The 14,201-nt window shown below is 40.1% G+C and overlaps 1 protein-coding gene across 3 annotated transcripts in view; it reads right to left on the bottom strand.

Annotated features, from left to right (window-relative positions):
- DHRSX (dehydrogenase/reductase X-linked) overlaps positions 1-14,201 on the bottom strand; it is a 160,502-nt gene that overhangs the window by 16,464 nt on the left and 129,837 nt on the right. For all 3 annotated transcript variants that reach the window (XM_057411850.1, XM_057411843.1, XM_057411858.1), the window contains one exon: positions 12,950-13,157. In XM_057411850.1, coding sequence (XP_057267833.1) covers positions 12,950-13,157 — 208 coding nt within the window. The remainder of the gene's footprint in view (positions 1-12,949; positions 13,158-14,201) is intronic.

Genomic DNA, 14,201 nt, shown 5'->3' on the forward strand with positions numbered 1-14,201 from the left:
AGAAAATAGCACCGTGGTATACATTCTTAGAGAAGATGTTTCCCTAAGCAAAAAAATAGATGCCTGAACCAAGTAAGCTCTTTAGCTCCTTCTGTGTAATGTAAACTCATTTCAAAAAAAGCTCACTCAGTGTTTTTTCCTTTTATTTAGGCAAGTATGAGAAATTACAAAATGAGAATGAAGATATTCTCAGCCTACACCTCATTTGCAAGTAGTAGAGAGCTGCTTACACTCATAGAGTTTGCTTTTGTGTAGAAGAGGGAATAAAATCCAGACAGTGCTCTGCTGCTGCTACATTAAAGAAGTACAAATATAGCTAATTTGAAACTACAAAGGGAGAAGGAGGCAGAATGAAGTGGAAATGAGACTATATCCCAGAGTATATTGACATAATCTTGAAGTAAACATTAAAAATGTATCTATGGAGTGAGAAACAGAAAAGGAAGCTGCCATCCCAAAGCTTGTGTGCCTGATCACACTGCCCTGCTGGCTCCCAGTTTTCTGGTTTAATTTAGAGAAAAGGTTACTATCATCTATCATGTTCCATGCATTGTCAGAAGAGCCAGCCCTATGTGTTTTGTCATTAAGCCCACTGAAGAGGTGTTTTAAATGCTTGCAATGGATGTTAGCCGACTACTTGCCAGCTGCGCCGTAGCTCTGCCCTTTCTTCTAATTCAAAAGTATATTAACCAGAGCATAATTGCAGGTGTTCTCATTCATAATCTACAGTGACAATAACAAACAGCAGACCAAATGAAAAGGATCTTGCAGTCTTCCAAAATATGCAGTGTTTTGCTTTTTGTTAGAGCTATTTATCTATTATTCTTAAATTTTCTTAGGTATTGCAGGTGACTGAAATTAAGAGTGAAAAAATATTATTGAAAACTACTTAATAATTTATGTTTAACTTGCAAAGCTACAGTAGGCTGCATTTTTGTTTACTGTAGGATTAAAAAGGAATTTCTTTTATTAATATAATTTTGTATATGAAAAAATTCTGAAGGAAAGTGATATTTTAGCACGAAAACTAGGTAGTCTCCACAGATTTTAGCAAAGGGACTCCAAAACATAAAAGGTATGCCAGGCTCCTGCATTTTAGATGTATCTACTTTTTTATTATGAAGGCACTATATAACTGCTATAAGAAAATACTTGCAAAAGTCTGTTAATAAGTATCTACTGTCAACACAAGTTTTACAGAAACACACGCTACAGTGAAAATATGGAAAAACAAGAAAGGAAGATATATGCACTTAATGAAAATAACTTTCACCTGCCCCACATGAAAATAAGAAATCTTTTAAGCAAGAAAACTGTTTAGATGAAGAAATACCTACTGTTAAAAATAACGCAGCAATGCAGTGCTCTTTACCAGAGGAATTAGACACTGTTTACTAATTCCTTGAAGTGGCAAAAACACATGCATTACAGTGATATGATTCATAGGCAGATATTCCCATCATATCCTGGGCTGCATCAAGAAGAGCATGACCAGCAGGTCAAGGGAGGTGATCCTGCCCCTCTACTCTGCTCTTGTGAGACCACACCTGGAGTATTGTGTACAGCTCTGGGGCACCCAATGTAAGAGGGACATGGATCTGCTAGAGTGAGTCCAGAGGAGGACCACAAAGATGATCAGAGGTCTGGAGCACCTCTCCTATGGACATAGGCTGAGTCAGGCTTGCTCAGGCACATTTCTTTCTTCACGTCATACATTTCTTCCCCTCAGATGAAATTCAGCGCCTGAACATTTTAGGAATGGAAATCTTCATTGTGGAAACCCACACTAGTCTACTCTGGACACTGTCAGTTGGAGCTCCACTGCTGACTTCCAGCAGGGCTACAAGCCTCCCCAGAGTTACCCATCTTGAAGGTGAAAACCATAGAGTCAGGAGGGCCCAAGATGGTGACCTGGAGCTGCCTGTGGAAACACAGGGGAAGCCATGGTCTCTCATACAAGGCTGCTGCTCCTGGCTGCCTGGCCTCTCTGCTGGAAGGGGTCTCTTGAGCACTGACCAACTTCAAGAAGACCACTGCTGTAGCCGTGATTCGAGATTAACCAGACAGCTATGCCAACTATCTCTACAGCTGAATTTTCAATTTATGTTGGCTAATTTATTTTTTAACAGCATGCACAGATTTCTTGAACAGGACAATAAAAGATCTCATTTTCATTGAAGACTCTTCAGTCTGACCTATAACCTCATCTTCAGTTTTCTCCTGTAACTGTATTGCTGGGGGCATAGTTCAGTACAGCTCATCAGCAAACAAGTAGAACTGTTGTCTAGAAAGGCAAGGATGGAGGTGAATGCAAGAAGTCACACATCTTCACTAAAGGTTTTCCTAAAGAAGGATTTGCTGGGTACCTGACATGTTCTCAATCAAAATGAATGTTTGTTGGGAAATCTTTGCTTTTGCACCCTTATACTGGATTTCTTCTTTCTTTTCAGCATGGGAGCAAAACTGATAAACCTGAAAGGGAAAAAAATGGATTTCAAATACAAAAGGAATTCAAAAGGAACAGGGGACTGGAGGGGCCTCTTGGGACATATCTGATCTTGTAATTTTGTAGATATTGTATCTGTTGAACTTGTCTATAAACGTACTTAAATTCCATCTTAAATCCAACAGTTTTCCTATAGCTACCACTCTGTGGAAGCCTTTACCAGAGTCTGATTCCAGTGATTAGAGACAAGTTTCTTACTGCTTTTTTCTTATTTTTTTCTGACTTTCTTAAAGTAAATACATTTCCAGTCAGTCTGCTTCAATTCATTCTTGTCTTGACCATTGTTGCCCTGAAAGCAACCTCACTCCTATTTTGATTAAAAGGTATTGCTAAATACCATGACATAACTAAAAAAGTTGTTGCCTAAAGTTTCCACAGAGTCAAACTGAAACCAACACACAAAAGATGTGTTATCTTTATGGTAACAGCAACAGCAATGGTATCACCCTTACACAGGATGGTACCTGCCCACATCTATGAAGGCTAATGACTCTAACACTGCAAATGCTTTCTTCTCAACCAGGAAAGCATGGGACAGATTTAAATCACACGTACGAGAGCTACTTCTGAGCACTGGAGGTGCTTTATAATCCCCTTGGCTCCTCTGAGTAAGCTGCTGTATAGTGACCTGGAGATGACAAGTCCAGGTACCTAAGCACAAACACATTTTCTATTTTATCACTTCTTCAAAAAGCTGGAAACAGATGACTCACCAGCAATCTGCCTCTGACCCAATACTACGATAAGAGGGTTGAAAATCTCATAGGAGAAGTTATACAGCAAGGTACTGGGTGATGGTTATATTTTGCAGTGAAAACAGTGGTTCATATGAAACAGACCTGTCCCAATATAAGGCGAAAAAAGCCTACCACACCATAAAACCAAAACTGAGCACTGAGTGTATATACAATAGCACTAACAGGGGAATTATATTTAGGGAAAAAAAAACAAAACCAAAATAAAACTATATAAAACTCCCTGTTTGGTGTCTTCTAGATCTGCTTCTTGAATGGATTTCAAGCAACATCAGCTGAATCCAGTATTAGAAACATTTGAAGTATTTACTACCTCTAGATATCTGCAGGCCCTCTAAGGCGATTAAGGTTTGGAGTATCTGTGCCAGCCTTAATCCACTTCTCAAGATAATAGGCATATAAAATAGGACACCTGGGCCACAAACCTAAACCAGGCAAGAAAAATAAAAGGCCATCCACAGACCAAGGAGAACCTCTAAGGAGCAGGATCAGTCATGTAAAATGTTTTTCATAGGGACCATACACTACCTAGAAGATGCAAAGTCAGATCAGATAATCCTTGCTACAAGAATATGCAATAAGATTGTGACCTGAATGCTTTTAGTTTTGGGTCTTGTTTCCTAATTTAGCAGGTCCTGATCAGCTACACTTGTGCAAAGCCACTGATGAAGTACCAGAAGTTTCATGATGATGGAAGTCATAAATACATATGCAAAGGAAAATGGGGACCTAAGTTGTCATTACGAGTCATGATGTATGAAAATAGTAATAACTGAACTCCTCCCTGAGAAATGACCAATCTACATTCACAGCTTGGGCAGTCATAAAAACAGCCTTTGCACCTGGACAATGTAAAACGCTGACAGAAAAAAAAAAACACAACAAGCATACTGCCTCATATTGCCTTTTCTACACCATTTTTAGAACAGAACAACCTGTCAAAATATACCCATAGCATGTAATTTTATTTTCAACACTCTCAGCTCTAGAAACAATGGGACAGCTTTTCTCTTTCTACATTTTTAATCATCATAGGATAGTATGCGACAAGTGGCAGACGCTGTGGAAGACTCTATTTTGCATCTCCAGAGCTTGTCAGGAAAAGTATTGAGTAAGTCAATCAGTACCACTCTTCCCGAGACGCATTCGGCATCAGCATACTGCTGCCTACTGCAAGGATGCAAGACAGCTGGGGAGCCACTGCAGAACACCACTTGCAACAAAGCCATAGGAACACAGGGCTGCCAGCACAGGGTACCAACTCTGGCCCCTGCTGTTCATTCAAAAAGTAACAAATACACTACATTGTATAAACAATTGATAAGATGGTAACTTAAGCTTGTAAACTGGGGGTGGCTAGCGCCAAGAGTATGATGAGCAATTAAGAGACATTAGGAGCAACTCATCTTTTCAGAGATGCCTGAGCCTAAGACCAGTAGTAGCTTGTCCTTCCTATTCCAGCGACATAAAAGTAGGGCAGCGTGGTGAAGCCAAACAAATACCGGTATAAATCCCATGACTGATAAGCTGTCCAAGTTCATTCTTGTTTTATTGCACATTTCTCAGGTTTCATCCAAATCCTCTTCTGCATATGTACTGTATTTCCCGCAGAGCGCCTGTCTGAGGTAACATGACTCCTGTGGTTACTTCCCCTTTCCAGCACTGAGATGGCAACATCCAAATGTAGTCATTCGCCCTGAAGAGACTCGCAGACCCAATTTAAAGAGAATGTTTAAATATGCATTAACATATAGAAACCACTAACTCTGGACAGATTGTTTTAATGACTTCTGTTTGTGCTGCATACGGGATCATCTTCCTTCTAGAAAAATGGGAGCTAGGGCCACTGCACCAAATTCCTTTCTCATGTGTAGCTACTAAAATCCTCCAAATCCCATGTATTTAGCTGAGAAGATAATAAAACCAAAGCAAACCATGTGAACTATGTCTTGCACCTCTCATACCCTCTCTAAAATGCAAACACAAATTCTTTGGCGCTGGCAACCCTAATTGTTATAGTCATTACTAAAGCCAGAGCTATCCAAGTGACTTCTGAATTGAAACTTGTCAAAACTCACAAATTGGGTGCTCGATGATCCTGTTATTTTAAAAAATGTATTTACTCTTTCCAGTTCTTCCTCAAGTAGTGGGTGGTGCTTGCTTTCTGTGGTTCTTGTTACATACATCACGCTATCATAAATACATACATAGTCATAGCTACCTATGTAAATGCATGGCAATATTTATGTGATAAACAGTGGAGGCACACAGTGGATTATAAACATATATGAGAAATACATTTCATAAATAACTGGTATTTCCTCACCTGTGGCTGCTCAGGAGCACATTTCCCGCTTACACAAGAAGTGGTCTGATACTCCAAACACCCAGAGCTGCCATTTGGAAAACCAGCCTGATCACAAATTGCTCGTGCCCCAGATATGTGAACACAACTTTCCAGTTCCTACTCTCTCCTGTTCACATCCAAACCCATGATATCTTCAGTTCTTTACTAGCATCAGTGTTTTTTAAAATGTCCTGTACATTGGTATGGCATTAATCTTAAGCAACTTTATACAGCACAGACGTCTACAGCTGAGCTAGTCACCACAGGACTCCTTCATCGTTCACAGTGATAAACTGGCACTTGAAGGAACTGATTTATCTGGCCAACTGCAGATATTTGTCTTAGGATAAGACAGATCCAGTACTAGCAGTGACCATGAGGAGATCACCGGATGAACAGCTCTGGTGCAGGCATTCAGACATTTATGAACCAGGAGACCTGTCAGAGGTGGCTTCCTGGCATAGATGCCTTAGATCACTAGAAAAGGGGATGTTTGCAGCTTCTTGGCAGAGCTTGGCATTTTCTGTCTATCTTTCAGAGCTCAGGATAACCATTGAAAACTGTGTCTATGCTGCTCATGGAAGAGTTTCCTTACCTCACATTGAAAGGTTTTTCAGTCTCCTTGGATTACTGGTAAATTCAGGACTGTCACATTCAGAGAGGGGGAAAGGAATGCCTGTAAATCTCTGAAACCTCTTAAAACGAATTTCTGCGTAGTGAGTAGGGACTTTAGGTGATGGGGCTCTGCAATATAATTTTATCAGCACTGTGCTGTTACAGATGCATTACAAGTTACAAAACAATAAGGAATTTAGGTAGGTCATCTCCAGAGAATTATTAATTGATATATAATGCACACTGCACCTGATGGCAACCTGTTCATGTGATGTGTGTGCATATATATACACACATATATATATTAATGCGCACTCCCACAACCTCCTTCTCTGCATCTCCTTATTTTAGTGATCTAATTCCAAACTGGTGCTCACCTGTGAGCTTGGTAGCAGGATTTTCCAAGGGAAGATGGTGTTTTTTCTCCTTAACTCAGTGTTGCAACTATTGTTCCTACCCTTGCTGAATGGGTCATTTCTTTGGGGCTGGGGTGGACTCTTTTTTCTTTTATTCTTTCTCTCTTTCAAAAAGATATCTGAGAGACATGCTGATGAGAAAAATTAGTGGTTGCTCTGTATGCTGCTGCCAGTGGCTTCAAGTTTCCAACAGCGCTGTGTTACCAGACTTAAAGAAAATGGTATTTTAATTATGTGATAATGGAGGTAGAAATTCCCAGGTGCACGAGGAAGAATTACAGTAGTGTGACACTATAATCCCTAACTATAAAGACTAAGGATTAGAAGTGAAAGGCTAATGGTCTAGTTGAAATTTCAGGATTTCATCTCATTCCCCAGCCTTCCAAGATCTTTATTGAGACCTTTACATTAGAGGCATTATGGTTACCTTCTTTAAAACTGACAGGAATCAGAACCAAGTCCCTGGCATGTATTTTTGGTCCACAGCAAATTATCTTCCTCTTGTGTTTCCTCCATTTTGAACATGTCTGACTGGGAACACATTACCATACAAAGGTATTAACCAAATACATAGGAAAGAATTGCTGAGAAACGTTAGCAAGTATTTAATTGATTAATGGAAAATGTCTTTCCTAACTAACCCTCTGGGTTCCGAATATGAAAATAGTTAGATTACAAGATGGTAAGTGCTGATGTGCTAACACTGGTTAGGCTCTTGATTTTCACAATTTCTTAACTGTTTACTTACTCTGTCCACAGCACAGCAATACAGAGACAATTTTTTTACTCTTTTGGATACAAACTGAATTCCTTTCAGACAGAATGACACAATCTGCCCACGCTGTCAAATTAAATTAACAATCCTTTACCACGCAGTCCTCTACCACAAAGGTATTTACCTGTTTTCAGTAAGCTTCTGGCCTGCCAGCAAAATGATATCATAACATTTCAGACACTTACCAGTCTGAAAGTTCCACTCCAAAACAATTTCACACAGGACAAGCATAGGTTTCTACATAGTGCACAGTGTAACCTGTATTTCTTTAGACTTTCCAAGCTACAAACGATCAATCCTGCAGGTAGTGTTAGACAGTTTTCCAGTCTTGTGAACTCTTTTGAAAGATGGAAGATAGTCTTCCTATTTTACACTGTCAGGAAAAAAAAAGGGGGATACTTTTCCTATTTTAACTAAACAACTAAAACTGCAGGACAAGGCACAAGATGGATCTCTGACCGTATACACTGCTTTGTTATTTTCTTGCTCCATGTCTGTGTTTCGGCCTGTTCCAACTAGCACTCTCCAAGAGGAAGCCTGGGTGTGGTTTGGGGATAGATCATGCCAGTAGCTGCTCCAAATCAGAGTTATAAACAAGAACTTCAACAGCCTTTACTTGCCTCTGATGCACTCCAACACATTGCACTCCCACCCATTTTGTGCTGTCCCATACAGCATCCTTACCCTTTTGAGTGCCATCCACCAATGCACACAACACAAATCCTTTTCTTTCTTGCCATCTAAACATTCTCCAGAAATTCTCAATGTGTCTCAGAATAAATGTTTTGACTACTTAGACCTGAGAAAACAGGTACAAAAATAACAATAGCTTGAGACAAGGGGAACAATGGGTACAGTGGAGAACAGGGTCCAATGTTATTTAGGTGGGCACTGAGAGCCTACTTTAGAGAAGTCTGATCCTAATTAGGACAGACACAAAAGACTCTGTGCTCCAAAGGCTTCTTGCCCAGCAGTTAGAAGAAATAAAGCAGCTAAACTGCATCCACAGACCCCAAAAAAAGCAGGAGGGCCTGGATGCCTACCCGAGTCCAGGGATTCACATGCAAGAAAAATCACCAGTATTTGGGAGCTCAAAGAGTTGCTCATTAGACTTCTCAGGTGGGTCCATCCATCTTTCTCCCTAGAACCATTCTATGGCTGTATGAAAAATCAAATATTTATTTCATAGAATAAAAGAAGCCCCATGGCTCTAAAGCAAAAACACTCGTCCCAATGTGTACAAAAATGAGACCTGTTTAAACACTAGAGTAGTAACTCTAGTTATAGAATAGAATAAGTAAGGCCATTTCCTTCTCTCTGATTTTGACCAGAATCCTACTTTTGATCTGAAAAGCCTTTTGTAAAAGTTAACCACAAATGACATGTTTCTTCAAGGAGTTTTCATTTTGTGAGAAAATTCCGGAACAGCTTTACATGAGGACCTCACACTCACATGGACAGAGGATGTTGATGCTGATGAATTGCTGCTTTCAGCTGTAGATTTTAATTATTCTCATTCTCTACAGCTGGCGTTATTGTGTGGTGATGTGTTTGTCTCCTGACATCTCAGGGTGGGGGAAGGATGAAATGAATTTTCTACATTCACAGTGCCAAAGGGACAGTTCGAATATGAAATGCTGCAATAAGACCTGCATGACTATGTCCGCTGGCATGAATGATGAATCCAGGGGTTTTAGATCTTATTTTCTAGCAGCATTTACAGACTGGAAGCATTTCTTTAAAAATGTTATTGGAAAATTACACTCAAGCCTATTTTGACAGATGAAAGAAATTAACTGGTTTATATTGGCTGATTTCTAGCCTGTGCTACTGAAGCCCTTCCCTTTGCTTTTACAGGCTGGCGGGGTCACTAATTCTACTCATTTTCAGTTTGTCAGTCAATAATAATTTATGTGGTACTACGTCTTTGAAACTGACAGCTGAGACAAGATCTGATGCACAGTCTTCCTTCCATAATGCCTTCCTAAACACTGGTCTGAGGTGGCCGAAAGGACTGAATACTCTGTATCTGAAAATGCCCTGTTCACCAAGCTGGTCATAAGGAAGGATTTGGGTAAGTTTACAACATTGCTGTGCAGGAAACATCTCTACTTTAATGGCATAATGAAGTCACACGAAGCAGAACGGTCTCTGCCATTGGACATTAATGCGAGTCAACATTTTATGTTTTTCTCTAAGGCATTTTAATTGCATCACAAGCAGAGGCCATCTGGCTGAGAATGAATATTCACTATCTCTAGCAGAACTAGAAGTACTTCAGAGGGAAACGGTACCTTCCTGGCTTCTAGCTTGGACAGTACACATTACTAAATCTGGTGTGTTCCACAGCTGGCTAAATTGCAATTTGATGCCCAACGAATGTCTTTTTAGGCTATTATTATCTTATTATTTAGTTATAGTTTACTAGTTTGGAGTTTATATCTTAAAAAAAAACAAAACTTTACGTCAAAAATTCTTAAGAGACTTTCACTGCACTCTGCAAAAGACGGACTGCTTGTCCGCTTTTATTTACTAAGAAGTTACAGGGGTAGAAACCAATTCTTTTTTTTTTTTTTTTTTTAGGAATAAGCATAATTTCTCTCTTGTGTGTTTATTAAAAATGTAGAGAAAACATTTGCAAAATGGAAATTTAAAGAACAAGATAGCAGACAATAACTTTCCTGAGAAAGAATTAAGCAGAGAAAGAGTGAAACCATCACTTCTAAAGGGCAGGCATTAATTTCACAAATTTTATTACCATCAGTGGATCTTTGAGCTTAGCCTATCTTATTTCTACAGTGGTGCCTCTCACTGCAGCTGATTTGGTAGAGATTTTAGTGAGCAAAGTATGAAGACCAGAAGACAATGTTTCACAGTTCTGAGAACTCAAGCTGTTAATACCTTGTATCGTAGCCTATTTACAAACTTGTAGATTTATTTGTACCTAAATATCTTGAGGTGGCTCTGATTTGGATGTTGAGCCAACAGCCTTGTCTGCCAACTAAGCTGCCTCACATATGAGCAGCCCAGTGAGAGTGGGGGTCAGGCTGCAATAGCTGGGAGGTATTTGACTTGAATGCAATTGGGACCAGTGCTGGCAGAAATGCATTTAAAGGCAGAGGAGGCTCTGCCACAGTAGTTTGGAATTAAATCAAACAACCTGTTGACTCTCTCCCGAGTGAACGCAATGTGATAAATCCAAAATGTATTTTCTCACCAGGGCTATCTGGGTTGTGTTGGCTCTCGCAAGTGCCAGGTTGCAACGGGTGAAGCAATTTCCTGCACGCATTTAGAAACTGCTCCAGAATACTTCAGGGTGATAAAAGTTAGTCGAGCCAATATGACTAGAGAGCTATCACCTCATTTTCACTGCATTACTGCCATAATCATAGAAGGAAGATTTATATATGTGCACTTGGGAATGAAATTCCAGAGCAGAAGAGACCCTTACTACCAACTATCATCTACCAACTATCAGACAACTGAATTTTCTTATACTGGCTTCCTTAATTTTCTCCAGAGAAATTTACCCTAGTGCACAAGACCAACACAAGGCCCACACAGGTCTGAACGCTGGATACTACACCCTTTGGTACAGCCCTATTAAAATTGCCAGGCATGCTTTTGATGTGAGCTTGCCATGGACCTAAGCATTGCCTTGTGAGCCATTCTGCTGGAACTGAACACCATGTACCTATGTGATAAAGTGCTCCTGAGTGTGAGAAAGGAAGGCAAAGTCAATCCCGAATACATAAACATATCTTAAGCATTAAGCAATAAGCAAAATGTAGAGGTCAGAGCAGTGATTCAGAAACCTAAGGAAGGACGGGAAGAGTGATAGCAGGAGTTTCCCTCTCCTTTGGTTCACAGGAAAAACACATTGAGTGCTATATAAAAACATGAAAATCTCAACCTCAAAACTGGAAGCATACAGTCATCCAAACCTGAAGTTATTCTTACTTAAAAAGCAATTGATGTGTTCGCTTTTCGGCAGTACACACTTCCACATACTTTGGAAGTACACTTCCATGTCTGTCAGTATGTCTGTGTCCATCACCTGTACCAAGGCAGAATTCTGTTAGAGCAGTGTTTCATCCAAAGAATAGGAAGTGATCAGGAATTATCAGCACATTAATACTAGAGCTGCATGAGACTCCCTCTTGTGATAAATCCAGTCATTTTATGTGTGCTCAGTGACATCCCATTCAGTGTCTAAACCTGGTCAGTATAATACAAAAATGTTTCCCTGGGCACACAAATGAAACTGAGGGTTGTAAACAACAAGAGACTAAATTCTCACTCTCAGACATGGAAATTTTGTCAGAATTTTGTGGCTCCAGAGGAAAAGCTGAGCACAACCTAAACATCTGCATGAAACTGTTACATTAGCAAGGTGAAGTAAGTCCAATGAAAAAACACCACCACCTTAGAGTGATATTTAAAATGTCAATCACAAGAGGCAAAACAAGTTTCATATATACAGTCTGGCAAAGCTGCATTCTGCTTCTTTAAGAATGCATTACATATTATGAGCATTCCTATTACAATTGTATTGCAATATTCAGAGGATACTTGGAAGACACTATTACTTTTTTTTAATATGGGTTTATTTGTTTACATCTTATTTTACAGCCACTCTTCCAGCCTCTAGTTTAATTTCTAAAATTAAAGCTACTGATATTTCCATATCAAAGTTTAAAATTAATTTGCTTTGTGGGACATGCCCCTTGATCTAAAATACTTCATTTTAATTAGGACATTTAATTTTCCCTAATGGAATCAAGTTCAATTCACTTAATCCAAAGCTACTTTCTGAAAAGTACATTTTCTCAGCACAAGTCCTCTTAAGGCTTGTCCGCATGAGGAGACTCTACCTACAGAGCTAAACTGATTTCAGATTGATCTACTTACACCACTACAAAATGTTACTGAAGTTAACTGCAGCTGGGTCTGCCCCATTTCTGGATCAGTTTGGTCAAGCAGCTGTAAGTTTCCTAACGCAAACCAGGAACAGGTAACAGAAAATCAGGTACCATTACAAGTATGTGTTAGTGTGAGAGCATGAGTGTCTGGGCCCACACAGCTTAGGGTATGGCCACTTCCCACCACCATTTTTGTACAGCTTCCTTCCTCTCTTTGCCCTCTTCTCTGTAACGTGCTGTGTACATGTACACCCTGCCACATCACGTTTGCTTCTCATTAGGAGGATGTACAAGACATTTCCAAGGAAAATGCTGCGTATTCTGGCTCTGTGTTAGGATGATGTTTTGCTTCCCATGCACACATGAAAACACACCGATAGATCAGAGGGGAGATAATCAGTGCATAGGCTCAGAATGTGAAAGGCATTCCCATCCCTCACTGTGAGAGAGTTTGCTCTGGGGAAGGCCTGTCTTTATCAACTTTGTCCTTCTCATGAGGACAGAGAAATGCAATCAATTCCATATATTATTATAAACTCTGATACTCCTTCCACTGACTACTGCTCTCACAATGCAGGGGCATGGCTATAAAATGATTTAAAAACCTGCATACCTTGAAGAACAGCCAGGCTGTCATCCATTTAGCCACTTTCACAACCCAAAAGACATGCTTGTAGAGCTCAGTATTCACGACTCCAGGGTCTACTACGTTAGCAGTCACATGGCTTCCATTTGCAGCCAGAAGATGCTGTAGTTGATAGGTAAATAACACAAGGGCAAGTTTGCTTTGGGCATAGGCTCCATGGGGTGAATACGAACATCTGTTACAGGAGAGAAAGAGAGAGGGAGATGCACATAAAAGTAGTCATAAGGAAAACAGAATTGCATGAACATCAAATGTCCTGCATTTTGCAATATCTAGCAAACAGCTGTCCATCTAGTCCTCAGAAGAAGCAGCTTATCACTGGCAGGTGTGCTGCTCACTGGTGATTATTCTGTCAGACACCAAGTCTTATTTATGATGGGGAGAAAAATTAAAATAAAATGACACAGTACCTGCCAGAATCTCTGTCAAAATATTTAAGCTAGAAATGCTGAGGCACCAGTCTCCATGGTACCATCACCTAGAGGCCCACAAACTACTCTTCCCTTCTTCATAGCTCTTTTCTCACATATACATACCCTGTTCCCACAGTAAATCTATGTCTGATCATACTACTCTTGGTTATTTATTATTTGTATTGCAGTAGGACCTACTACTTTCTGACAATGGCTCCTGTGTTGGGCACAGTACAGATGAGCAAGGTACTCATTGTCCCTATCCCAGTGACACCAGATTACACACAGCTAAAGAGAGAGATAAAAGGATGGGGCAAGGAGAGTGGCTGCAAGTGTAACCAGTTATGCCATGTACAGCAAAGGCAGCTGGCTGGGTCTCTACCAAACATGAGGTGTGACAAAGGCTCACAAACACCAGGAATTACAGAAAACATAACCTATTGATACTCCTCTGTGTCTCATCTGGGTACTGAATCAGCCTTTCTTTCAGGTCAAACTTCCAAGGAGCTGACTAGTTGGGTTTCACTGCATGCAGGCAGCAGTATTTTTAAACAAAATAAGCAGGCTAGTTCCAGGCAAATTAGCAGGAATGTCACTTCAAATGCTCCTCCCGACTTGGGCATCAGCATCACTTCCACAAATTCCTAAGCCATGACAATTCACTCTTGTAATTACTACAGCCTCTCATCTAACCTTTTTTGTGCTTAGTGGAACCAAAGGTAATTCCTGGCATTACAGACAGCCCATAAGCAAAGCAGGTGGGAGCCTAAAGCAACAGGCTCCTGGGGCAGCAAAAGAGCTATGGT

This window comes from Pezoporus wallicus, unplaced genomic scaffold (assembly GCF_028554395.1).
Source record: "Pezoporus wallicus isolate ANWC-B61680 ecotype Strahan unplaced genomic scaffold, APGP_CSIRO_Pwel_v1 contig_2372, whole genome shotgun sequence".
Lineage (NCBI taxonomy): Eukaryota > Metazoa > Chordata > Aves > Psittaciformes > Psittacidae > Pezoporus > Pezoporus wallicus.